The sequence below is a fragment of the Perognathus longimembris genome, chromosome 16 (assembly GCF_023159225.1).
Source record: "Perognathus longimembris pacificus isolate PPM17 chromosome 16, ASM2315922v1, whole genome shotgun sequence".
Classification (NCBI taxonomy): Eukaryota; Metazoa; Chordata; class Mammalia; order Rodentia; family Heteromyidae; genus Perognathus; species Perognathus longimembris.
In genome coordinates this window covers 4,141,583-4,168,700 of record NC_063176.1, presented here as the reverse complement: position 1 = coordinate 4,168,700, position 27,118 = coordinate 4,141,583, and the positions used below count along the sequence as shown (strand labels likewise).

The window sequence follows — 27,118 nt, the reverse complement described above, 5'->3', positions numbered from 1 at the left end:
TGTGTGTGTGTGTGTGTGTGTGTGTGTGTGTGTGTATGTGTTGATACTAAGACTCAATTCAGTACCTCATGTTCTCAGTTTTTTTCTTAGATTTGTCTGTCTAGGCTGGCTTCAAACTGCAGTCTCAGCCTCCTGAGTAGCTAGGATTCTGTCACACAGAAAGACAACAATCTTCTTTGTAATTATGCACTTCAAAAATACTGACTGCTAAAACTCATGTATAGTAGATGTCCTTGTAATTAAAATTCATGATATTCAAACACATTTAAAAACTATTTTCTACAAATCCACTGGAATTTTCTTTAAAAATATGAAAGCATGCTGCTTCCTGATTTACTACCAAGATGAGTAAAAAATATTATTATTATAATATAAATGTGAATATATGTAATTCTTTTTTTTGTTGTTGTTGTTGTTTTTGCCAGTCCTGGGCCTTGGACTCAGGGCCTGAGCACTGTCCCTGGCTTCTTTTTGTTCAAGGCTACCACTCTGCCACTTGAGCCACAGCACCACCTCTGGCCGTTTTCTATACATGGGGTGCTGGGGCATCGAACCCAAGGCTTCATGTATGTGAGGCGAGCGCTCTTGCCACTAGGCCATATCCCCAGCCCCAAATGTGAATATATGTAAAACACAAATGCTAACTTTTAAGAATGTAGATTACCAATATCACATTTTCTTTGAGAAATTTCAAGTCACTTATGTGATTGAATACATGACCGTATTATTTCTTTCTTCTTTGAAGCAACTTCTGACTGTCTTCATTTTAAAGATAAAAATCTGAAGCTTAAAAGTATGAAACTACGTGTTTAGCATTCCAAGTTACTCAGTTATAAATAGGAAGTTACTTGGTTATAAAGTAATGGAGTTATTTAGAGAGCAGCAGAGATCACATTCTAAGAACAGCTCCATTACTGTAATCTATGCTCTTAGCTTCTACTCTGCATTGTTTGGACTTCCACATCACCCCCAAAACTCCAGAATTAGCCTCTTCACAATTTACAATGCGTCGGTGGCAGCTTGGTTTGTGTTTCAATTTGCCGTCTTCTCTCTGTGTTGGCCCTGTGCCTCACAAGATGTGGGAAGAACGCATTTTCAGCCTTAGATTACCTCTCGATTAAGTCACCTGTACACCATTCTCCTTTCCAGATATGTATCCAATTAGAGTGATAATTCAAGGAATATCCTTTGGAAGGAAAACCTTCAGGGAAAGATTTTAGCCACTACTCATCACAGATACAGTCACGGGTCACGGGTGCTGTCATATCCACATTGAAACACAGGATTTTAGCAGTCTTTCAACAGTTCTAGGATAATGAACTGAAGATATGCTGACAAGTTGAGAATATGTAAAACATGTCATTTGTAATTTTGAATTGCTGCATCAAACAATGACGATCACACCATTCAGAGATTTCTTGATTGTGAGACATAATGTTTTCAGAATGAATTATTTTTCTTTATTGTGAGCATATACATCTTAAGTAGTAAAATATGAAAATAGATTGGAATCACTTTTTCAATAATGTGAATTTTGCTACTGTATAACAATTTCAATGATCACAAATAATCAGACACATTTGTACAAATAGTTTTCTAAAAATCTATATATCCACTCATTTTACTTTCTGGCTTTTTGCAATTATATGACAAACTATCAAAACACTTGGTTTCTCATGTCTCTTTAGTATCAAATGTTTGGAACTGATTATCTTTCTTTTCGGTATATGGGAAATTTTCTGAAATGTAGAGGAGAATTGATGATAAGTAGGACAAACTAGTCAGTGCTCAAAACCCTTAGAACACACAGTTAATAGCAAAGTGGCATAAATGGTGTGAATAAGGACAAACGAGGAACAGAACACTCCAAAATAGGGTAGAGTGAAATAAAACATTGTGGTTTTTTTCAGTGTCAATCTATAGTGTGAGAGGTGGCTGTTTTTTCTCTCTTTTTTTGGTCATGCTCTGGCTTCTTGAAAAACAGACCTTTAACTATCGACACATTTCCATTAACAATATATATATATACATGTATATATAGATAGATATACATATATATATATATAGTTGTCAGGTATTTTGTCACTGTTGTCCTTACATCATTGTATTTCCATGAGAAAATGCCAATCGAATGATTTTTGTTTGAAAATTGTTGAATAATAGGAGTGACTAGAGCATTGTTTTAGGAAATCAAGTTGGTAACAAAGTTTTGAATGATGTCAAATGGTAGTAATTGCTTCTGAAGCTGAGTTTCCAGTCGTGGAATTTAACTTTCTGGATTCTAGTTGCAGCTGTTGGGTGTTAGGTGAGCTAGACAGTGAGCTAATCAGGGTGCTGACATTTGAATAATGAAACAGACTGAATAAAGGACAGCTATTCATCAAAAAATAAGGAAAACTCTGTTTTCTTTCTGCATTATTTTCAGTATATTGAATAAAATCCAGTTAAAAACTTATTCCTAAAAAGAAGAACCAGGAGCTGGGAACAAAAAAAAAAAATTCCAAAAAGCTGAAATTACCTCACAGTACCTCAAGTAATTCAAGATTACCTCCGACAAGATGTTTCCAAGGAATAGAAACACAATTGCATACTATGAAAATTTATAATGCATATCAAAGCAAACCTATAGGATCTATCATCTCAAGATCAAAGGCATACCTCTTCCAATAAGTTCGCAGCTGGAGCTGAATAAATTCTCTGCTACATTGAAACAAATTTCAGGTCTAAGAAGTTATCTCAGACATTCCAGGATAATAGCTGATATGTGCTCACTACTATCTCTGCTTTATTTCAATGTGTCTAAGTCCCTGAACAATTATGACCTAACCCAGGGCGCTCTAACCAGCTTCATTTGGATGAGTTTGGTAGCTGTCAATCAATATGACCTTCTTCAAAAGGTCTTGTTATACATGCAAGAACGCTGTAGAGTTGAGAAACGAATGTTACAATCACATGTCTATCAATCAGTCCAAACACATGGAATGTCTGACAGTAAGTATAAGGGAGGCTGGATAAGAAAGACAGTGTGTAGGTGATGATAGGTTTTTGACTTTGGAGACTTAGCAACAAGATAAGGTATAGGAAAACATTTACAAATTCTCCACAAGATCTAGGGCTAGAACTGTGTTATCTCAATAGAAGGATTGAAGGAAGAGGAGCTATGACTCAGTGAACAACTTGAACGCTAGCAGATAGCACTAGGGCATGGTGTCCTGGGTCACACTGAAGGAGAATTGAGACAGACAGTGTCTTTGGGCAGACAGCACTTCCTGGACCATACGAGTAGGGAGGAGAGCTTAGCCTCAAGTCATACTACATGGGAGGTTAAGTACAGTAGGTACTCTTGGACAAATATGTTTCTAGAGTTCACACTCTGAAGCAATTTGTGATACATACTATAACAAGCCTACAGAACAAATGATCTCCAGCATCAGAGATAGAATGCTGCTCTCATTCACTACTTGTTCAGCAAAATGCAGAAGCAGCCTGGGAAAGGTAAGCGTGGCATGAGATTTAGGTCAATAGAAGACTCACAGCAACCAATCTGTGGCCTAAAAGTTCAAAATGTTGAAAGCATACATTCTCTTTGATAAATTGATTTGAATGTTAATTCAGGTTATAATTGCCCCCATCTCAATAAACAACAGGTATTTTCTTCTTTAAATAGCATTTTAAATCTCTGTGCAGAATTGAAGAGTAGTGTCAGACATCTCCTTCTTGTAGAAGGCTTCAAACTTCTCATTTTCTTCCACTGTGAAGTAATTCTTCCAGTCTCCAGTAATCCCTAGTAATAACAAACAAAAACAGTATGCTACAACTATTATAAAGGAAAAGCTAGTGTATGCCAAAGAAGGCAAGGAAATTTACAACCGGGCCTGTAGACGAACACTTCAAAAACATCTTTTCTTTTAAAAGTATTTCATCCTTGGCAAACATGACTCAAAATTGAAAAGTGTCTATCTTTTAAAGAGATGTTCTGAGGAGACCAAACTTTTAAATCTAAATTCATGTTGATTATGACACTTTTCTGAGAGATTATTTTACTGTTGTTTTTTCAATTTTCTCATTTCTTTTTGTTTTAATTAGCATATATTACTAGTATGAGGAATTTCATTGTGACACAGATGATAGATGATAGATAAATTAGATAAGCAGATAGATAGGCAGATGATAGATCTACACAGAGACACACAGTGTACCCCAGGCAAGAGCACCCTGTACCTGTCTTCTTCATTCCTTTCTTTAAAAAAGCAATTTCAACAAGCTTGACTGTTGTAATTTTTTTGTTTTTGTTTTTGCCAGTCCTGGGCCTTGGACTCAGGGCCTGAGCACGGTCCCTGGCTTCTTCCCACTCAAGGCTAGCACTCTGCCACTTGAGCCACAGCACCACTTCCTGGATATGTGGTGCTGGGGAATTGAACCCAGGGCTTCACATATACAAGGCAAGCACTCTACCACTAGACCATATCTCCAGCCCTTGACTGTTGTAATTTTATACATGTATATACAGTACTTTGCCCGTACTTACCCATGTTCACTGTCTCTATTGGCCCTCTCCAACTCCATCACACAAAACTTTTTACTTTCCTGATTTGTTTTTCCATTATAAACTATTCTGTTATCAGACTTAATGCTGAAACCGTCAGATCAGTTGTAAGGGATATTGTATTCCCTGTGTTAGTTTTCAAAACTGTTCAAAGAACTACAGAATGGAGAACTGGTAACTATAGTTCCCTAGAATTTATGAATATTATGGTACTTATAATATTTGTGTGCATTGAAATCACGTTGGTTCTTTGTTTGCACTTAGGTTGAGAACAATGACATTAAAATCAAACATAAAACATTCCCCACGCATCTTAAACATAAAATTTATGCAATATAAATTCACACTAATCTCTCATACTTAGGTGAAGATCAGCACAAATATATTTGTGCTAGAATTCCATTGCCATTAAAAACAGAGGAGAACAGAGATTTAAATAATGAGTTATATGTAAAGCATTTAAAGCTCTTTCAATCTGTGCATAAATTTTACATTACAAACAATACATATATTTCATAAGAGCTTTATTTAAAAAAATGTTGGCTCAAGTGTGGACTCTTTGTTGTTTTTGTTCTGTTGCAATTTGGGAATGTAATAAAATTTGGACATAATCTATCCTTCAAGATTGTATGGACTCTAGTGCAACTAATGACATTGACTTATCCAACATTGTATCCTTGAGCACTAGATACATCTTACTCCATATTGACCTCCTGTCAGCACTCATTTGTGTATGTGCCAATTACAATGTCCTGAACATCTTGAGATAAACATCTCAATCTGATAATTATTTGCAAGAAATATAGCAACTACAAAGAAGATAATTTATGGAATAAAATATGTACACCATTGGAGAAGAGAAGAATTGTACTAAGTAAGACAAAGACTGTCTTTTGCAGCATTAGGATTTAGCTTCAGGATCTTCCTGGGCAAATGCTACCAATTTAGACAAATAGCTAATGGAATCAGAATGAAACATTTGCAATCATTTATATTACCACTGTCAGGGACACTTGCGTTTATCAGAATGCTACATAGTGAAATGATTATAAGATATTTAGGTTTTCCAGTAATAGCTTTATATGCATTCTTTCGTTTAATGTCGAGTCTAACTTAGCAACTTTGGATGGTAGATATTTTTAGTGTTCTTTATAGCTGAAGGCATGAACCATAAACATGCTAACTAAAGCATCATAATGAAGCGTTTATAGGAAAATAAAAAAAGGAAATGAAAGTCAGCATTACCTTTGCGCATGAAAGGGGACTTGCTATGATCCATGACTGCAGTGGGCAGATGTGTGTAATTGACCAGAGGGTTGTCCTTCATAACTTCAAATGAAGTATGATAGATGATCTTGTCCACGATCTCATCACTCAAGCTCTTCCCCAAAAAGCTGCTAACCTTCTGAATTTCTCCCTTTGGATTCTATCAGTGTGTTAAAAGACGTATCCAAGAAAATGGTAAAAAAAAAAAAAAAAAAAAAAAGTAAATTACTAAAATAATATAGAAAATGATGTAACTTCTGTTACCTGTTTTCTTCAGGCTAACTTTCAGTACAGAAAGAAATGCCAATTTGTTTGGATAAATTTTTTTTTATGATTTTTTAAACCATTTAATCACAAGATCTTTGAAATCAATAATAGTTATAGCAAAAAAAGAATAAGAGGATCTTATTTTTCCTAATTCACATACAATAAGAAAATATGCTGATGTGTTTGAAGTGGTAAAATGACAGCCCAGCAAGTGTGAGACCCTGAGTTCAAAATCCAGTACCATACCATAGAGAAAGAAAAGAATTGACTTTTAAACTAGGGATATAACTCAGTGATAGATATTTTCTCAGCATGCATAGGAATCTGCATTGATTCTCAGCATGAAAAAGAAAATAAGGAAGTAAAATTCCCAGTGCAGGTATAAAAGCCTAAATTATCCATTAACCATTGAGAATAAAATGGAAAAAAAAAACTGAAATCGTAGTTATTTGCAAATTTCTATGGTGGAAATGTGATTTTTACAAATTTGGAGAGTACAACAACTAAATCTGATGTCTCTACAAAGATTTTGGAGAAGAAACATCCTAACTAAAATAGAGTATTAAGATAGAGCATGTAACAAAATGTATTGTTGAGTGAGGTGTTGGAGAGCAAGTTTCCAGCAGAAGAAATAGCTCAACTTTTTAGCAGTGTAGAATTTCATAGTGTTCTAAAAAAAACAAAAAAACAACATGCAGTAGTGGTAGGAGTCAGAGTGACTTGTTTGAACTAGTGAGAGAAGCTATAGGAGTGGAAACGTGAGTCAGGGCTAAACTGAGAACATCCTTAGGATGTGGAACAGAATCCCAACATTTAAAACACGTGCTAGTGACTGAATGCACGTGTATGTACACACAGAGAGGTGTGTGGGCAAGGAGTTCCCTTTAAGGACGGTTCTAGCAATATTTTATATGTCAAACCAATGTGAAAGAACAAAATGGGGTGGTTATTTCAGTGATGGGAGCAGTTAGAAAAATCGAAAGGCAAATTTAGTAGTGACACTAGGAAAATGCACTGATAGTCTAGCAAAGGATATGAAGAATAAACTGGCCACTGCCAACAGATTAAGGATGGTATTAGTGAAGACACAGCAGAAAGCAAAGCAGAGAACTACTCGTGAGTAGAGTGTAAATTATTAGACTTTTTCTGAATTTTATTCTGTTTCTCATTATTTATTTTTATTTTTTGTTCTTTTTTAACTCTCTGAATTTAGTTAACATCCTTCTGTTTCAAGCTTATGGAAGTAACAGAAACTACATTTTTAATCTATGGAGCGAGGAAACATTGCTCTTCTATCCAAGAAATAAGTATACACTTGATAAATATACAATTTTATCTCTCATTAAAAATTTGCCACTTAACTCTGACTACCAAGCATTTATACAATGTTACCATATTATTAAAATGGTTTCATAAAACCATGTACGTTTGCAGTTATGTATGTACAGAAAATGTCACAAATTTTTATTAAATCCTAGATAAAGATTCATTATTGTCAGGTTTCGATGTCAGATTCTTTGATAGGCCACAAATGAGGACAGAGCAGAAAAAGAAGGAAATTCTTTGTAGTATGATTTGAGAAACGTCTTGTGGTTTTTTCTCAGAAATACATTTCATATGAGGCATAATTTGTCTTATTCAAGTGAGAATGGATGCCACTAAAATTTGAATATCATGATGTATTCACTTATTCATTAAAACAATCAATTATTCATGCAAAAAATTACCATTGAACCATTTATGTTTGTGTATTAGGTACTAGACATGTTATCAAGTTGAAACTTATATACATTCTAAAATTCTAAGAGGTCCAGATTTTTTCAACTAAAGAAACTGTCTTTATGTCCTATATCAAGAAAATTAACAATAAGAAATGTTGGAGGGGATGTGGCCAAAAGGGAACCCTACTTCATTGTTGGTGGGAATGTAAACTGGTTCAGCCACTCTGGCAAGCAGTATGGAGATTCCTCAGAAGGCTAAACATAGAACTCCCCTATGACCCAGCAGCCCCACTTTTGGGCATCTACCCAAAAGACCACAAACAAGAACACACTAAAGCCACCAGCACAACAATGTTCATCACAGCACAATTTACTATCACTAAAATATGGAACCAACCCAGATGCCCCTCAGTAGATGAATGGATCAGGAAAATGTGGTACATATACACAATGGAATCTTATGCCTCTATCAGAAAGAATGACATTGCCCCATTTATAAGGAAATGTAAGGACTTGGAAAAAATTATACTAAGTGAAGTGAGCCAGACCCAAAGAAACATAAACTCTATGGTCTCCCTCATAGGGAATAATTAGCACAGGTTTAGGCAAGTCACAGCAGAGGATCACAAGAGCCCAATAGCTATGCCCTTATGAACACATAAGATGATGCTAAGTGAAATGAACTCCATGTTATGGAAACCACTGTCATATCACTGTTGTAATTACTTTCAACTTGCCATGTGAAACTGTAGCTTCTATTATTGATGATCCTCTTGTATCCCCTTCCTATGCTTGTGCACTATCTGTGAATCTTATCTGAGTATATTGGAAACCGTGTATACTGGTATTAGAACTAGGAAACTGAAAGGGAATACCAAAATTGAGAGACACAGGGTGAAAAAAGACAAATGACCACAAAAGCAATACTTGCAAAACTGTTTGGTGTAAAAGAACTGTACAACTCGTGAGGGGGAAAGGAAAAGGGGGAGGAGGGTAGGGGAATGAGGGAGGAGGTAACGAACAGTACAAGAAATGTATCCAATGCCTAACGTATGAAAGTGTAACCTCGCTATACCTCAGTTTGACAATAAAAATTTAACCAAAAAAAAAGAAACTGTCTTCTACATATTTTTCAGTGGTATCTGTATGTGTGCACACATGTGCACATTTGTGTGCGTGTGCATGCATGTGTATAACCAATTTAAGTAGACCAGCCTCCAGAACAGTAGCGTAGAAGTTGTCACTGTAAATGACTTAGGTTCACTGGGTATTGTGTGTACATTTATCGGAACTAGGAAAGGGGAACACCAAAAAGGAGAGACAAAGAACCAATGCAAAAACAACACTTACAAGACAATGTGCTGTAAACCAACTGTGCATCTCAGGAGAGGGTGTGGAGGGAGCCCAGGAGAAGGTGGGAGAAAAACTAAGGAGGGGGTAAAAAAAGTTTGATAAGAAATTTACTCACTGCCTTATGTATGTAACAGTAACCCCTCTGTATGTTACTTTAGAAAAAGAAATTTGCAGTGTTACTAAGCTGCTACTACAAGACCAGGTGGACAATTACAAGTCCCCGCTCTAAAAGAGAGGTAAGGAGAACGTGAAGGAGGAACATATTTGGAAGGTACAAGAGGCAAATATGTGAACTCCCCACAAGTCCAGAATATAAGATGTAAAACAATAAAGATAACTTATATTCAGTCTCCAAATACTGAAAGGAAATGTAAAATCGGTATCAAAGAAAAAGAATTTTTAAAAGGGATTATTTGTTGGGTAAAGAATCAAATTATGTTGGCTTTGAGCTTGTTGAATTCAGTACAAGATTGTGTTTAAAGCCAAATATTGTATAGATCTTGGAATCATTCACACACAAACATTTGGAGAAACAATACCCATGAGAGAGATAGCCCAAAGCTAGCAAAAAAATTCAAAAAGGAAAATGTAGTACGGAAAGATATGAATTCATGGAAAGATAGCAAGAGGATAAGCAGGAACGTGAAATCCTGGTAGAATCAGGAGAGGATTTCAAGAAGATAGGTTGGTCAAAGACCCAAAAGTTATTAAGAGAGAAGAGAAATTATATACATCAATGATTTTACAATAAAAAATCAGAAGTGTATCAAGATGTAAGTAAGCAGCTATGGAGGATAGGAAATTTATGGTATCATTTTAGACTCCACAATCTAAGTTGAAATTTTAACCATCCTCTTATCAGCAGAAATTGTGAGGGTATCATCCCAAACCAATATCCACTATCCTACTTACTATCCTACCTTTTTCATGTCTTCATAAAATAAGAAAAGTATTGGATGTTCTTCCTTTTTCTTCCACCAGGTCTTAACATGATTAAACCAGGAACCATAGGCCACTAAGAACAGAAAAACCATTGCCATAAATACTCATCAAGCTTTCTTATCTCTCTCTCTCTCTCTCTCTCTCTCTCTCTCTCTTTCTCTTTCTCTCCCTCTCTGTTTTGCTTTCTTTCATATGTCACCCATCTCTCTCTTTGATGTTGTTCTTGGGGCTCAATCACAAAGTCTGGGAAAGTCTAACTCTACCTCTTTGAGCCACAGCTCCACTTTCCATTTTTTCATAACTTGGTGGAGATAAAGGTCTCACAGACTGTCCTGCCTGGGCTGGCTTGAGTCATGATCCTCAGATCTTTGCCTCCTGAGTACTACAATTATAGGCGTGAGCCACCAACACCCAGCTCTTTTTATTTCTTAACAATAAATTGTAAATTACTTTGTGGAATTTGGTAATCAGGATAATGGAGAATAGAATATCAATTTTAAAAGTTAAATTCATTTTTCCATGGATACATAAACAAATTTATATACATAAAAATGAAATGAAAAATGAAAAAGAAGCAATTCAGATAAAAATCAATTGATCATCAGTAAGTATCACAAATACAATATATGTAAACGATATTATTAATAATTTGAACAAGTTAAACATGCATGGTGACCAAAGAATTTCTAACAACTAGAAGTATCTTTCATTATGTCAATGACTAATATCATATTTCTTAATTGGTGTGATACAAAATACTGATTGTGGTTGATTTGACTTTCTACATGTAACCTTAATATACTTATGCTGACTGTGAATGTACCAGCTCAAAAATAAGTTTTAGACATGGATGTACATAGATCAGGGAAATCTGTTAAAATTGTCTTAAAAGTGGTTTTGCGAGAGAATGAAGAGCCGCGCAAGTTGGATGGAGATACTTGGTATGTACATGTAGAATTAAGAGAAGGAATCTAACAATGTCTAAAATAACAAATTTTGAAATTAGAAGTCATATTAATAATGTTTATTCGTGTTATTTCAAATATAAAAAACTATCCATTTCAACCTAGCAGTCCACCTACCATCTCCAGTCATGAATTTCTTCAGATATTCTTCCCAGGGTCCAGGATAAGGATGTAAGTTATTCATCAAGTCAAAGTGGTAATAGGAGACCATGACATCCTTCGCATTCCGGGCCATGTAAATCATCTGCAACAGGAGGAAGGAAATCAGACAATTGTTATAGTACCTATAAGATTTCTAACCTATAGATAAGAAAATACCAAAATTACTTTTGCCTAGAATTCCTTTGTTTTTCAGTAGAAAACTAGTGTTCACTGGTTTAGTTCTCCAAATAGGCAATACATTTTACAAATTAGCTGATCTCTAACAATTGCACGGAAAATGGCAAGTCCACCAACTTTTTTTAAAAAACCTAAAGCACATTTGATCTGTGAGTTGAAAACAAACATCGTGGTGTAATGAGACTCATTTCATTCTTGTCCCCCAAACACATGAGCATGAAAATTGTTCAAGAACACTTAATATTTAGTAAAACGGGAATGTAAAAATTAAGGAGGGGTAGGGAAGTGTTTTCCAAAGGAAAATCTTTGGAGACTGATTTACTGCAAATAAAACATACTAACCACAACCCTGGTATACATAGATACTAATAGCTATCAGGAACTGAAGAACTAGCAGGGCTCTACACAATAGTTGATTATTTTCCCTAAGCTTGGCTCGGCCCACTGTGCTTGGGTCTCTCACTCCACTGGGCTCTCCCTAGTCAAGTATGATCCATGGCCAATGGTCAAGAAGGTGGAGGAGTGAATTCTCAGTGACAGCTGGACTCCTGTTGCCTATCATTTCTTTTGTGTAGCCTAAAGCTTCTTTGTCTGCAATTCAAGTAGAGAATCAATTAAAGTGATTTTTACCAAAGCAATGCAGTTAGGATTTTAGGATCATTTAGATATGGTGGACTAAACTGACCAATTAATTCATTAGATGGGATTTGTAAAACGCCAACCATCAAAACCAGAACACAAGTAGAAATTATCCATCATACCAAAACTTAGGAAAAAGGCAATATGGATATGAGAGGCAACTGATTGCAAAACGGAGAGGAAATAAGTGTGGAGTTATATTACAACAATTCCGAAGTAACTGTCAGAAGTTGGAACACTCAAAAAATTCTCTTGAAACAAATGCAGCAATAGTTGGAAAACAAATACATGATAGAGTAACTATTGATCTAAAATGTACAGTAACTGACATAAAAAAGTTATTGGATGTGTAATAGTACATTGCAATGAGAGGGGATAAAATCAGCCAAACTGAAGGTGCATCAACTGAAGTTCCTCGATATGTATGTACAACAGTGAGGGAGTAGACAGGACAGAGCCCTAGAGATCTGTGAGGTCCTAATAAAAGCTCTATCATTTATCTACTTAGAGCTCCACACTGAGATGACAAGAGATAAAAGTACAAAAGTTATCTGCAGAATTACAGGCTAAAAATGTCTCAACAAAACCAAGGAAAATAAACCCCAAAAGTATGGTGCATATGTAATGTATTATAAGGACTAAGGGAAGGATCATTTATCTATCTATCTATCTATCTATCTATCTATCTATCTATGTATCTGTATGTATGTATGTATACATATGCATATACAAACATACACATATGTGCATATATACAAACATATACATACATATGCATACATATACATACCTAGATTCCTTCCTGCGCCTATACTCAGGGCCAAGAGCATTGTGGCTCAAGGGCTCGTGCAATCCCACTTGAGCCCCAGCTCCACTTCAGGCTTTTTCTTGTTGTTGTTGTTGTTTTTGTAATTTATTGGAGCTAAGCACCTTGTGGACTTCCTGCCCAGGCTGGCTTTGAACTGATCCTCATATCTCAGCTTCCCGAGTAGTTAGAATTCCAGGTTCAGAATTCCAGATGTGAGCCTCGTGCCCCTGTTCAGCTTCTAATTGAACTGCATATGAAAATGCAAATCTGTAAAATCTAGGTGGGGTTGCTCTCATAGGAGACTTCAGTCTAAAAGCTGGTAGGGGCAAAACCAGAAATTTTATAATGGCAAAAGAAGTAATCATTTAGGAAGACGCTGCAATCCAATATTATAAACAAGATAACAGACTATTAGACTACATCCAGCAACAGCCTCCAGGACTAGAAATAGCAAAAGATAAATCAATAGAATAGTTGGATGTTTTTATAACTCATCCTAAGCAATCGATAGCATCACTAGAGATATAATAAGTAAGGATAGAGAAGATCTGAATAATATCATTGGACAGTAAGATCATACCAAAACTTATAGAATACTCCAACTAACTAAGGAACACACATTGTTCTCAAGTGACCCCGGCAACAAAGGTAGATTCAAATATTCTGTAAAAAATTTAAAAGGATCAAAATCACTGAGTGCGGTTTTGACCACAATGGAATAAGAGAAAAATCAGTAACAGAAAGGCAATATGTAAATCTTTGAACACTTAGAAAATAAAACAACCCACTGCAAAACAATCCTACCATAAATTATAAAATTCAAAAGCAAAACTATGTACAACTAATCAAAACTTGTGAGGTAAAAGCAGATAGGAAGGAAATTTCACATCACCAAATACTTGTGTTAAAAAGACAAAAGGAATAAAATCATTATTCTAAGTTCCTACTGAAATAAATTATTAAAAGAATAGTAAAATAATCTCTACCCCCCCCATACAAACAGGTGAGATATAATAAACATAATAAGGCAAATCTGGGAAATAATAGAAAAAAATGTGTCCCTTTACAAAAATACAAAATTGATAGCCCTCTTACAAGACCAACAGAGATAAAGGAAAGACTACAGTTAAGGTTGAGAGCAAAATAAGAAACAGAAACAAATCCTACATCTATTGCAATTATATTAAGGTTATTATGTGAGCAATGTCTCACTCATTAGCTCCATGGCATTGAAAAACTCTTCATATATCAAAAACTAGAAAATACAGAGATAGTGCAGGTATACTCTTTGTATCTTATCTGAGAATATTGGAAACCATGTATACTGGTATTAGAACTAGGAAAGTGAAAGGGAATACCAAAAATCGGGAGACACAGTGTAAAAAAGACAAACGACTACAAAAGCAATACTTGTAAAACTGTTTGGTGTAAATCTACTGAACAAGCCATGGGGGGAAAGGGAAAGGAGGAGGGGGAGGGGGGAATGAGGGAGGAGGTAACAAACAGTACAAGAAATGTATCCAAGGCCTAACGTATGAAACTGTAACTGCTCTGTATATCAGTTTGACAATAAAATTTTTTTAAAAATAAATTAAATAAATAAATAAATAAAATCTAGTAAATATCAGGTAAGAAGTATCAGAGTAACACTATAACTATTACAGAAATTGAATCTGAAATACAATATTATTTCCAAGCTAACATACAAAGCACAAATGTGTCTTTGGAGCATTTTACCAAGAGTTCAGATAAGAATTAGCATCTTTATGTTTATGTGTTTGCAGAAGTTCACATAACCTAAGGAAAACAGAGAAATAAAAGTGGCAATTTGTGTTGATATAAGACATCTGTTGCTGCTTGTTTAGGAAACCCAAGTGCCCCGTATTATATAGAAACTATTTTAATTGGTGTTCTTTGTGTACCTCAGTTCTCATGGTCACAAGTGGATAGATCATTGGGCTCGTTTTGTTTTGCAGTGCGCATGCGTAAAAGGCCAGGGTCACACTGAAAATCTAGCTCGCCTTTCAGACTGTACCTTGCAGTTGTTCTCCCAGAATGATTTAGGAAGAAGGTCAATTGGCAAATGTGTCTTCACAAGCCGAGGCGGACGCATCTGTTCTAATTCTTCTACACCTGGGAAGTTTTAGTTTTGCAGAGGAAAATTAGTGTCCAAGGAGCCTGCATCCCCTTGTCTTTCCAATCCACTTGTCAATGCATTTCTGGGCTGGATATCATAACACAGTTACATTTTGAACCCACCGGGTGTCTCAGGAATAAAGAAGCAATAATATGCAGCAGAGTGACATCCCTGGGGTAAATGTTTACCAGATCTTACTCATTATAAGACAATTTGAAAATACCTCACAAAGTGAGGAATGTGCTTCACGTTTCTTATCTCCAAACGAGGGAGAATAGAACTCGTTTTAGTAACTTGGAATTTTACTTTAACTTCTCCTTCAGGTCTCTCATTCAGAAAGCCTCGAGGTCCTATGCATCATATAATTTTCCAAAAATTATAAATATTTAGCAATATTATTTGTGTTTATTCCTTTACATATTTATTTCCCATTCTTCCTTCTAAGCCTCAGCCCCCAGTATACCTCGAATATAATTAGATTCCATTAAAGCAGAGATATAACTTATTTGTTGATAAAGAATGTCTCATTGCTAAGAGGAACTAACCCATCATTAACATTAAGAGCCATTTATAACAATAAAAGTAGTGTTAACAGAAACAAAACTGCAATAGGCCTCGATAAATTTATTATGCAATATTTTTAGTAAATAAAATGGTTATCAGAATTTTCAGTTAAATTGAGTGTTGAATTGGGTAGCTTTATTTAGAAATATTAATGATAGGCCTCTAAAATTCTGCCAGGGATTTTATTATGACCTTCAGTCAGGTCATGCAATGCAAAAAAATAAGAACACTGTTTTTCATAAAATAGATGGATCCATAGCCCATTTATTTGATCAAAATAAACCCATGGGACTAACCCTTGGTTCTTTAATTTTTCTCACATTTCTTATGTACCATTACATGAGAAACTACAATGTGTTCTGCATCAAAGTTTTCAAGGTTTACTTCCCTCAAATATGCTTTCCGTAATGCCTTATATGACTTTGGTTCTTAATTCAAAGTAGACACTTATCCAATCTAAAATATGATTCTCTCTCATAAACTTTGTTCATATGTAAGGCTGTCAGGATTGACATATTATTCATTTAGTATTTAAATGTCAAATAATACTATAAATTTTCTGGTTACAGAATATATAATTTTCTGATCAGTTTATGGCTAGACCACAGTAGAATAGAATAGTCTTTTGGAAATACTTAAAATATTTGTGAAATTAAAAAAAATTTATCAACACTAAATACCACCTAAAGAAGAACTAGTGGTTCTTTGTTAAAATTTGGTTATCTTGAAGTAGTTGTACAAAAGAGTTACCATGCAGCAAATCAGTTTATAATACATCTTGATCCATGTCATACCTTTCATAATTTTTCTCCATTCCTCCCTACCCTCAAGTTTCACAGTTTCATAGCATCTGCGTTGAATATTATGACTGTGTTCTCCTGCTTTCTCTCTTCATTCATCTACCCTTCCTTCCCTTCACCCCACCCAATGCAACTTTCAAGTGCCAGTTTTCTGGGATTCATTTTATTGGACTGAGAGTTAGTTAACTACTTAAGTGAGGATCTTTTTTACTTTCATCTGTAAAATTCTTCAAAATAAGTCAATAAAATGTAAGGAAATTTATTTGTTATTAACCAAGTTTTTCATTGATTTATACTGGGACTTTCCTTATTTGCTATCATATCCAGATATGCAACAGTATGCAATAGAATGAACAAGAGTTTTTTTTATATTCATTGGTTATTGTATTACTTGTAAACTTTAATTTTATGTTGCTGAATCCACTCCAGTTATGGTAATTGGGAGTCCAGTGCAAAAATGGACATATTAGGAAAATAATATTACAGAATTATCATTAGCAGATCATTTCATGTTACCTGATAATCGTAATCCAGGAGCACTCATTTCCAACATTGCAACTCTAGCAGTAATAACATCTCGCTTGCACTTTTCAATATCTCCATTATTTAGAATCATATCCACAATTTCACTAATCCAAGTGGTACCTGTGTCAAAAGGCAATATTTCTATCATTAGCATTCAATTCTGGGGGCAAGGGAGAATATATATATATATAATATATAATATATAATATATAATATATATAATATATAATATATATATGAAGGCTGTCATCTCAACACCATCTCTAATAACTTAATATGGCAGTCTCCATTTTATATGTCAAATATTCACTTCTACAATTAGATAGCTGCACTTGGGGATAGAAATGTTAACATAAGTTAATAATAAATCCACATCTGTATTATCATGCAGGTTTTAAAACTCACCTGATTTAGGGTAAGTGGAGATCACAATGTCATCTGGCCTGCTCTGAAACCGTTCAATCCTTTCCCAGTTGATTGTAAAAGCATAGACCATAGGATATCCATGGATCATCTTCAGATTTTGTCTCAGGACCTCTTTTGGAGAACTCATTTTATAGCAGACTATATGAATGATTATGTGTAAAAATAGACTGTCGCTGTCAAACAGCAGAGAAATGAAAAGGAATAATGAAGAAAATAAAAATCAGAATCTGAGTAACAAATGTTATCCTTAAAGCAATGTAATGTAATCTAAAGTAGAAATGACCTTTAGCACCCTGTATACACAGAGACTTAGATACAAAGGGCAACTTTGTGGACATAAATTAAAGGTTACAAGTAGGGCAACTGACTCAGCAACAAGCAGAACAAAGATCTTTAGTAATAGTTTTTAAATAAATATTTTGGATTAAATTCATGCTTTATGGAACCATGGCTTAAAAATAAAAAAAGTAGATTCCTAAGAAAAATTAATCTATTGCTGATCATTAGGACTCATTTTTCCTCAAGGACCATCTTCCATCATTCTTACATTTGATGCATAGATAATAGATCTTCTTTATCTGGTTCTAAGATTTTGTTCTTTATTATTGGATTTGAAGAAATAAAGTGTGATGGTCCATAGTATAGGTATTTGCGTGTGTGTGTGTGTGTGTGTGTGTGTGTACACACGTACAAGTTTACACTGGAACTGTACTGAGCTTTGCGGCATTGTGGCTTCCATGATGTTTGGATATATTCGGCCATGATACCACAGTTTTACTTTATAGTATGTATATCTGTAAGTTACCTTTATTTCCTCTACTGATTGACTAGCAGCCGATTCAAATTACAGTCAGTGTATAAGTACCATGTGCAATTAGTCTCACCTAAGAGCTTCTTAGAAAAACAAATTCCCATCTACAATTGGAATCTATCTTTTAACAAGAATTGGGAGTAATCATCATTTAAACAACAGTTTAATTTCATTTTACTTTATGAGGCAAGCACTCTTGCCACTAGGCCATATTTAATTACTTTTAATTTAAACAACAATTTAATCAAAAATTTAAAAAAATTGAGGATGACTTTAAACCACCTTTATTCTCTAGCAATATAGGGTGTGCATTTTACAAAATAAATTTAGTAATTTCTAGAAAATAAATCTCATGATCTGTGCTTCATATATATTATGTCTAACCCTAACCCACTATGAAGATATATCTTAATTTCACCTTGCAGATAAGTTTGAAAAGCATGACTCTAGTGTGTCCACACCAAAAATCACAGAAAGAGACTAGGCACCCAGGAATGAACTTTTCAGTCTGCTCACTTTTTTACATTGTACATTTACTGGGCCCAACCCTGAGTAAATAAGAATGGTGTGGTTTATCTCACTCAAATAAAGGTGTTCCTCATTTTGCAAAAGAATTTTTCTTTCACCAGGCAACTCTTTGCTCACAAAAAGTTGAAGTTCTTCATGCTGAAAAAATGTTACCCAAGATGCGATGAGCAACAAGAGGAAAGCAAAGAAGACATGTAAGTCAAGCCTGGAAAGTGGGTGTAACCACTTTAGGAACCTACAGGGAAGTAGATCTGAGTGAGCACTGCTTCCTTGTCATCAATGGCTGATTTATTTGTAAGGAGCTCAGAATTTCAGTGGAGGAGCCTCGAAGGGAAGAGCTGAAAGATGCAAAATGGTTAATGCCATTGAACTAGATTTTTTTAAAATAAGATACTGTGTATTTTAGAAAATACAAGTTAGTTCACAAAAGATCATTCAGACCCCAAAGGGATAGGTATTTTGTTTTCCTGATGTGGCTGTACACTGCAGTTTCTGTTTGATTGCGTTTTAACCACCTCACAATGTAATGAGTCTTTTTGTTTTCTTTTTTCAAATATGTGTGCTTGAGATGAGGTTACCACATATCTCCCGCATAGCCTCAGTAGTCTTGTATTAAAAGCATCTAGAGTATAAAATAATTATAGTCTACATGACACGTAAAGTCTTTCTGTACAACTTGAGCCACAGGCTAAAAATTAAGATGTCATATTGGTTTTAAAGAAGATTAATGAAATAAAAGAGAAATTAAAAACAACGTGTTCCTATTAGGAGAAGTTGTTATGTGACATCAAAATGGAATGATTCTTTTTTTCAAAATGTCATTTACTCCTCTGCCCTAATCCTAAAGACTTTCAACTCTATTTGTCCCACAACTGTCCTCCATTCCTAAAATATATGTAGTAAATAACTTATTCGGCATTCGGCATTCTGAAATATGCTGAAAGTCATTAATGGTGTGTGTGTGTGTGTGTGTGTGTGTGTGTGTGTGCATGTATTTCCTGTGGGTGAGTAGCTAAGAGAGAAGAGAAGGGAAATGAGAACTTGGAGAGGTTCCTTTTTCCTTAAGTCGCCTCAAGTCTCATGATAAGCCCCCCAAAGCCTGGTATGTCTCAAAAGCATTCCACTGAGCCCAGAGAAATCCAAGTAAACATTCAAAGACTGAAATGTTCTGCACAGCACAAACACAACACTTGAGTTTTCCGTGGGAAACTTGGAATTATGTAAAAGATTTCCGGGTTATGAAACTATCCCAAGCAGAAATTGTTCTCAGGGGCACAATAGCCTACAAATGTGGGACAAAAACATCAAGCAAAGAAAATAAGAAGATTTACCTCTAAGTGGAATTCCGTTCCGTGTTCACTTTCAGTCAGTGGAGCTGCTACTGAAAAGGAAGCTGGAGCTACTCGTAGCTCAGGAAGGGAAAAGCATTTTAGTCTTGTCTCCAGAAAACAAAAGCAAGGTCAAGGAGAGACCTGAACACAGTATTCTGTGATGTTACAGGCCATTAAGGTATAAACAGTTTGATACATACATGTAAGAGGAAGGCCTGCTGTTTCAACATCTGGCAGAATCAGGAAGCACTAAGGAGGAAACGGGTTGGGGTGGTGACCAGCCCAGGCATAAATTGCCTAGATTTGATGTTCTCAGAGGCTCCTTAGGGTCTGAGAAAGGCAGAGGGAGGGAAAAACAAACAGCAAAGTTTCAGCGAATCAAAGCTTTCTGCTTGCTTCATTATATCTTTTTGGACGGTCTCTTAATAATTTTGATTGTGAGGAAAACAATTGTCTTGTGTACATCTGTTCTCATCTTCAGAGAAACACGAGATTTCCATGGCATGGAAAGATCAAGCACACCAAACATGTAGGAAAGGTGAAATATCTTTCTGGAAAGCAGGACAAGAGGGCAGGGCTGAGGGCCACAGACGTGCTTGCTTTCTGTCATCCCTAGCATTGCTACTGCTTCAGCTCTTTTTGTCTTTAATTTCATTTTCTTGCTTTCGGTTTGCTGAGTCACATGTACATGGAAAAGGGCCCAGAAGACACTCAGTAGTGTGTGTGAAGAGGGATTTTTTTTAATTGTCCTCCTTCTGCACTTCCCAATCATTATAGCCCAGAAGTTGGGAGCCTTTTAGTTAGGAGTACTAATCCATGGTCTCATTGTAATGACATCCTCTAAGCCTTTGTCCTGGAAATTATGTCAAAAGTTGGGAGCCTTTTAGTTGCCGGGAGCCAAAATGGCTGTCAGGATGTAACATAAAGAAACTATAAAACTTAACTGATAAGAAAATCTGGCACTGTTTGTCATGCTCTAACAAGAAGACACTATAAGTCTTAGCTGATAAGAATGTTTGATGCTTTTACAACCTTGCCTGTTAAGCCTAACATCTTGTCTAGTTTTAATTAACAACCTTGTAAACTTTACCCAGTCCCTGTCCTGAGAAGGACCATCCCATGGTTCTGTAACCTAGCAACCTAATGACCCTGTCTGTGTGAGTTACCCTTTGCCGATTACTATATAAGCTGCCCTGCGAAAATAAAGTTTGAGACCTTGATCAGAATCCTGTCTTGGTCTCCCTCCTTGTGTCTGGTTTGTCTCTCATTCAGGTCAATTCCCCCTCGGGCTCCTGTTGATGAAACCCCGCGGGCCGGGGCAGAGTGGCGCCCAACGTGGGGCTCGAGGAACGGAGTTTGGTCTGAACGTCGACCTCATGGGGCAGCGCTGCACACTTCATTGGATCGCCACCCAGCCGGTGAGTGAAGATCCGCACTGAGATCACCGCAGAAACGCCCATCTGCGATACAGATCCGTGAGGTAAGAGAGGCGACGCAATTATGGGACAAACACTCAGCAAGCATGAGCTGTTTCTCCGGGGGCTAAAGGCCTCTATCAAGGCACGAGGAGTACGGGTTAAGAAAAAGGACTTAGTAGAATTCTTTATATTTTTGGAAGATATTTGTACATGGTTCCCACAAGAAGGGACGATAGATGAAAAAAGATGATGTCGTGTTGGAGATTGCCTTAAAGATTATTATCAGACTTTTGGTCCCAAGAAGGTACCTGTGCAGGCCTTCTCCTATTGGAATCTTATACATGAGGTTCTACAAGTCCGCCATTATCAGGCGGATGTTTCCAAGGTAGTTGAAGATAGTGAAACTTTCCTAAAAGAAAAGTTCAAAGGGAGCCAGGCTTCTCTCCACGAGGAGCCTGCTAAAACGCCCCGCCCTCCCTCTGTTATGTCTCCTTGTCCTTCTGTTTCCATTCCCATGCCTGAAGTCAGCAGTGATCCCCAGCCTAGGGGCCCAAAGTCCATTTACCCGGCCCTCTCTGGTTTAGAATCTGGTGGCTCTAATGATGATATGCCTCCACCGGGAGATAGGGCCACTTTAGGGGAGGAGATAGCCAAATACCATAATCCTGACTGGCCCCCCTTGGCCGCTTCCAGCGCACGGCCACCTCCTTATAATACAGCACCTTCCTTTTGTGCTCCCACTCTTGCCGATTCCCCCGATCTTGAGGAAATAACCAGACAAGCAACAGCTAAACTCTCCTGGGAGGCTCAGTCCTTAAAAGCCCTTCTTCAAGCCAAAAAGGAAAGGTCTCAGCTACTTAAACAGTTGCGAGATCTTGACTTAGAGTTAACATCTCCTCCCACCTCTTTAAGCAAAACTAAGCCAAAATCTAAACAAACTCTTCGCGCCTTCCCTGTGATTAAATCAACAAAGAATACCCCCAGTGAGACTCCAACTCAGGAACCTGAAGAGGGGGAGGAAGAGGAGGCTGAGATAGAGGGTGAAGAGGAGGGTGAAAAAGAGGTATCAGAGACAGGAGAGCCTGCCGAGTCAGAAAGTTCAGAGGAGGGACGGTACAGTGAGGCTTTGATCAGAGCTCAAATTCAGACATGTTAAGGAACTAAAAAATGCAGTTTCTTTATATGGCCCTACTGCTCCTTTTACCATCTCCCTTCTAGAATCGCTAAGTGATGAATGGCTTACAGTTAATGACTGGGCCATGCTCACCAAAGCCACCCTAACACGGGCGATTTCCTCCTATGGAAAGTGGATTATGCTGATAGATGTCAGGACATAGCCCGACGCAATATGTCTGCTGGTGGCCATTCTAAATCCTGGACCATAGAAAAATTGTTAGGCGATAAACCATTTAATACTAATGAAAAGCAGGCTAAATTTCCTCCGGGTCTGCTTGTTCAAATTCAGCATGCAGCCCTTAAAGCCTGGAAAAGCCTTCCCTCTCAGGGATCTGCTATCACCTCCCTCGCCAAGATTCGACAAGGGCCCCATGAGCCGTATAGTGATTTTATCGGACGTCTTACTGAGGCTAGGGAAGTGCTAACACCACTGAGGTAACTTCTCCTGACCGAGTGCTCTACAATGGGAGGAGCACAATCTAAAAGCTGCTCAAGTTTGAGCCCAGCCTTACAAATTTGGAATATTTTATTTAACTTCTATGAGTGCTTGGGCAGACGAAGTTCTCTCTGTCTCTCTCTTTTTCTGCCTCTCTCTAAACTCTGCCTGCCTGCCTGCTTGTGATATGTGATGGGCTGGTGCTAGCTTCCAAAGGTACCAATGTTTGTTTAGCATCTGTTTTGAAAGACACAAAGAAAGGTTTTTTATTCTTGTTATTGATGTTTGTTAAGTTTGGAGATTGCATTAAATTCTGCTTGTTTGGCTAAATCCTAAGTTTTCTCTAGCATTCAGCACATGGTGGACAATAGAATTGGTTGGAGGTGGAAGCCCACCCTGAACTCTGGAACTGTGGTCTTGCAATTCAAAGGTGCCTTGCAATTCAAATGCTGGGAGGTGAAGCTGTCTTGCTGTGAGCCTGCTAAGGCTCTGACCAGCTCCTTTGCCATTATGCCTTGCCACATGTCTGTGTTCTTTCTGTTCATGCCCTGTCTCCCATCTCCTGGACCTTCTCTGGTCATAGTGTCCCATTTCAGCTCCTCATTGGAGCTAAACTGCTTTCTCAAAATGTGGCTTCTCAGATAATCTGTGAAAATTTTTGTTTGCTGAAAAAGTTTTTTGTTTTCTAACCACGTGGTTCTAAAATATGGGCAAAATAATATCATTTTGCTACTGGAATTCCAGAAAATTTACATGGCCAATTAAAAAACAATTCTAAGCGCGCCCCAAAGCTTGTGCACAACTGTCTGTATGTCTGTTTGTCTGTCTGTCTGTATGTCTGTTGGTAAAAGTAAAACAACAACAACAACAACAACAAAAAAAAAACAGGTTTTAAACCCATGTTTGGGTGCAAGCAAGTGTATCTAAGAAAAACTCCAAAAAGTTCTAATATACAGCACGTGATATAAGTACCTTGATGTAAAACCAGTGTTTTATTCTTTATTTCTATCTATGTTAAAAGTCAAGTGTACATCTAATCCTGACAATTCTTTGGTATAGATTAAGATTTTGCTTCTCCATTCTTTTCTGTGCTCTCATAAACTCTTTAAGATCAAGGGACAAGGGTCATTTTAAAACAAGTATACAAATGTGGCTGCTAACCTATATTTTCCTGACCCAGGATTAATATTTTGCTTTATAGGATTCAGGTCGACATATGTGCTAGATGCACATGTGCTAGCTGTGTGGACTGTGGCAGTCCGTGGCTACAGGAAGCTGCCTCCACAGTCTGCTCCCAAACTGCCTGGTTTCACTGATTCCTTACTCTCTCTCTCTTTCATGGAAAACTGCTCATGAAATCTAGGAGTCCTGTAAAGATTTTGACAGGCCCAGCTCTGCCCTACCCCTTCCCAAGATTAGAGTTGGATTTATAGCAGGCCTATCATGACAGAGTTGCCACCAAGATTTACTCCAAGGTTAAAAGCATCAGAGTTGTGTTTGGTGGCCACAGGGTTGCATTGGGGAAGCATTGGTATCTTCCCCCCGCCCCCCCCCCCATGTCTCAGAAACTGCCGTGGCTGCTGCAGAGAGAAGACTTTGTTGGCGTTTGGTCTTTGTGGATTTTGTGACTAAGAAGATGGTTAAAGGCCCAAGCCTTCTAAAATCTTTTAAAGTTGTCACCCTGCTTAAACCAGTAGGGCACCAGCCAACAAAAGCCAGAGTACTCAGGGTAAACAACCAAGGAATACTGGAAGGTTTCAAATGTCTTTAACCAGTCTGTGTAGAAATTTGCAGGAAACCCAGAAGAAGGTGTGACAATCTATCCAGGGGACTCAGAGATGCCACTACAGCCTTGCCCAGATCCAACCCATCCCTCCTGCTGGCCTACTGATTCGGGATGTAAGACATAAGCCACTTGGGATCCACTGAAGCTGAGACTTTTACATTGTCTTGATCCTTTGCCCTCTTGATTGTTAGTCATTTGTGTTCTCTTCCACCTGCTGGTAAGGTAAGGTTAAATAATATGATTTGATTTGATGGCACATGGATCTCATTCAGTCTGCTGTTTTCTAAGTGTTACAGCAGAACTCTGGCAAGTATTTGTTGGTCTTATTTTAGGTCATTGTTATTTTACTAGTCAAAAATTACGGATTAAGACTTCTCATTTGTGTACCTTGCATGATTTTAAAAAAACTTTTAGGAGACATTAATTGGCTTTGGCCATACTTTAAACTAACCACTGGTGAACTTAAGCCTTTATTTGACATCCTTAAAGGGGACCCAAATCCAACCTCTAGTCGGTCACTAACTGCCCCCGCCCAAGAGGCCTTAAAGATAGTGGAAACTGCCATCACAAATCAACAAGTAACTTTTATTTCTTACAATAAACCCCTCCAATTTATTATTTGTGCCACCACCTTTACACCTACTGGAGTCTTCTGGCAAGAGGGACCCCTCTTTTGGGTAAATTTACCTGCCTCCTCGCTTAAAGTTCTCACCCCTTATGCCACCTGGGTGGCGGAACTAATTAAAGTTGAAAGAGAACATAGCAGAAAAATGTTTGGCAGAGACCCTTATAAAATAATATTGCCATATTCCCCCACTCAGATTCAGTGGCTAATGCAAAATGATGACACTTGGACGGTGTCTTGCATTTCTTTTCAAGGAATCTTTGATAATCATTACCCTGCTGATAAACTCCTCCAATTTTTAAAATACCAATCCCTTGTTTTCCCCACTCAAACTTCTCATCAACCTCTTTCTCACGCTTCCCTGGTGTTTACTGATGGTTCCTCAAATGGAATGGCAGCCTTTACTATTGACAACCAAACCACTTCCCTACAATCCCCTTATCGCTCTGCACAAATGGTTGAGCTTTTTGCTGTTTTACAAGTGTTTATTCAGTTACCTAATACTCCTTTTAATTTGTATACAGATAGCTCTTATATTGCCCACTCCATCCCCTTACTTGAAACTGTATCCTATATTAAACCAACTACAAATGCCACTCCCTTGTTTTCTTTAATCCAACAACATATTTTAATTGGACATTGTCCCTTTTATACAGGACATATTTGTGCTCACTCTGGTCTCCCAGGGCCTTTGACAGCAGGCAATAAAGTAACTGATCAAGCAACTCAACTTGCCCTTTTGGTCGAATGTGACCCTACAGCTCGAGCAAAAGAAGCTCACTCTCTGCATCACCTTAATGCTCAAACCCTGCGCCTCCTCTATAACATTACCAGGGAGCAGGCACGACAAATTGTCAAACAATGTCACAATTGTGTCACCTTTTTGCCAATCCCTCACTTAGGTGTCAACCCCAGAGGATTGGTCCCTAATGAAATTTGGCAAATGGACGTTACCCACGTCCCTTCTTTTGGTAATCTTAAATATCTTCACGTCACTATTGACACTTTTAGTGGCTTTATTTTTGCCAGCCTCCACACTGGAGAGGCCTCTAAAAATGTTATTGCCCATGTACTTAATTGTCTAACAGTCATGGGAAAGCCCAAACTTATCAAGACTGATAATGGCCCTGGGTATACAGGGAAAAACTTTCAACAGTTTTGTGGCCAATTACAAATAAAACATATTACTGGCATTCCCTACAACCCTCAAGGCCAAGGAATTGTTGAACGAGCTCACCAAACTCTTAAAAATACTCTTCAGAAATAAAAAACGGGGGAATTTTACCTCACAAAAGGATCCCCCAAAAATATTCTTCATCATGCCTTGTTTGTCATTAATTTTTTAACTTTGGATGCTAACGGAAAATCTGCAGCCGATCGTCTCTGGCATCCACAAACAATTCATAATTATGCTACTGTTATGTGGAAAGATCCACTGACCTTTCAATGGAAAGGCCCGGACCCTGTATTAATCTGGGGTCGAGGGTCTGCTTGTATATTTGACAACAAAGAAGGTGCAGCACGCTGGCTTCCTGAACGTTTGATTAAACCTGTTGATCATAACCTATCTTCCAGGGAAACATGATCCCCTGAGAACACCTTTTTCTTTTTCAGGAATAACAATGATGACGTGGACCTTTATAACAACAATCCTGCTGGCCCTGCCCTTCACAACTCATGCTGGATTGGGGGCCCCGATAAACAAACAA

The 27,118-nt window shown here is 37.2% G+C and overlaps 1 protein-coding gene across 3 annotated transcripts; it reads right to left on the bottom strand.

Annotated features, from left to right (window-relative positions):
- Positions 1–1,422: 1,422 nt before the first annotated feature.
- On the bottom strand, positions 1,423–26,855 carry Sult1b1 (sulfotransferase family 1B member 1). Of its 3 annotated transcripts, none has more exons than XM_048364415.1 (8): positions 26,850–26,855; positions 17,278–17,471; positions 16,864–16,992; positions 14,882–14,979; positions 11,178–11,304; positions 10,074–10,168; positions 5,792–5,972; positions 1,423–3,784 (listed from the first exon to the last, which is right to left on the bottom strand). In XM_048364415.1, the coding sequence occupies exons 2-8, from the start codon at positions 17,423–17,425 to the stop codon at positions 3,672–3,674; spliced, it is 891 nt and encodes a 296-aa protein (XP_048220372.1). In that variant the 5' UTR covers positions 17,426–17,471; positions 26,850–26,855; the 3' UTR covers positions 1,423–3,671. The 3 variants fall into 3 exon arrangements, with proteins under 3 accessions (XP_048220372.1, XP_048220369.1, XP_048220371.1); XM_048364412.1 differs by lacking the exon at positions 26,850–26,855 and adding an exon at positions 19,969–20,197; XM_048364414.1 differs by lacking the exon at positions 26,850–26,855 and adding an exon at positions 19,153–19,159.
- Between the last annotated feature and the right edge of the window lie 263 nt (positions 26,856–27,118).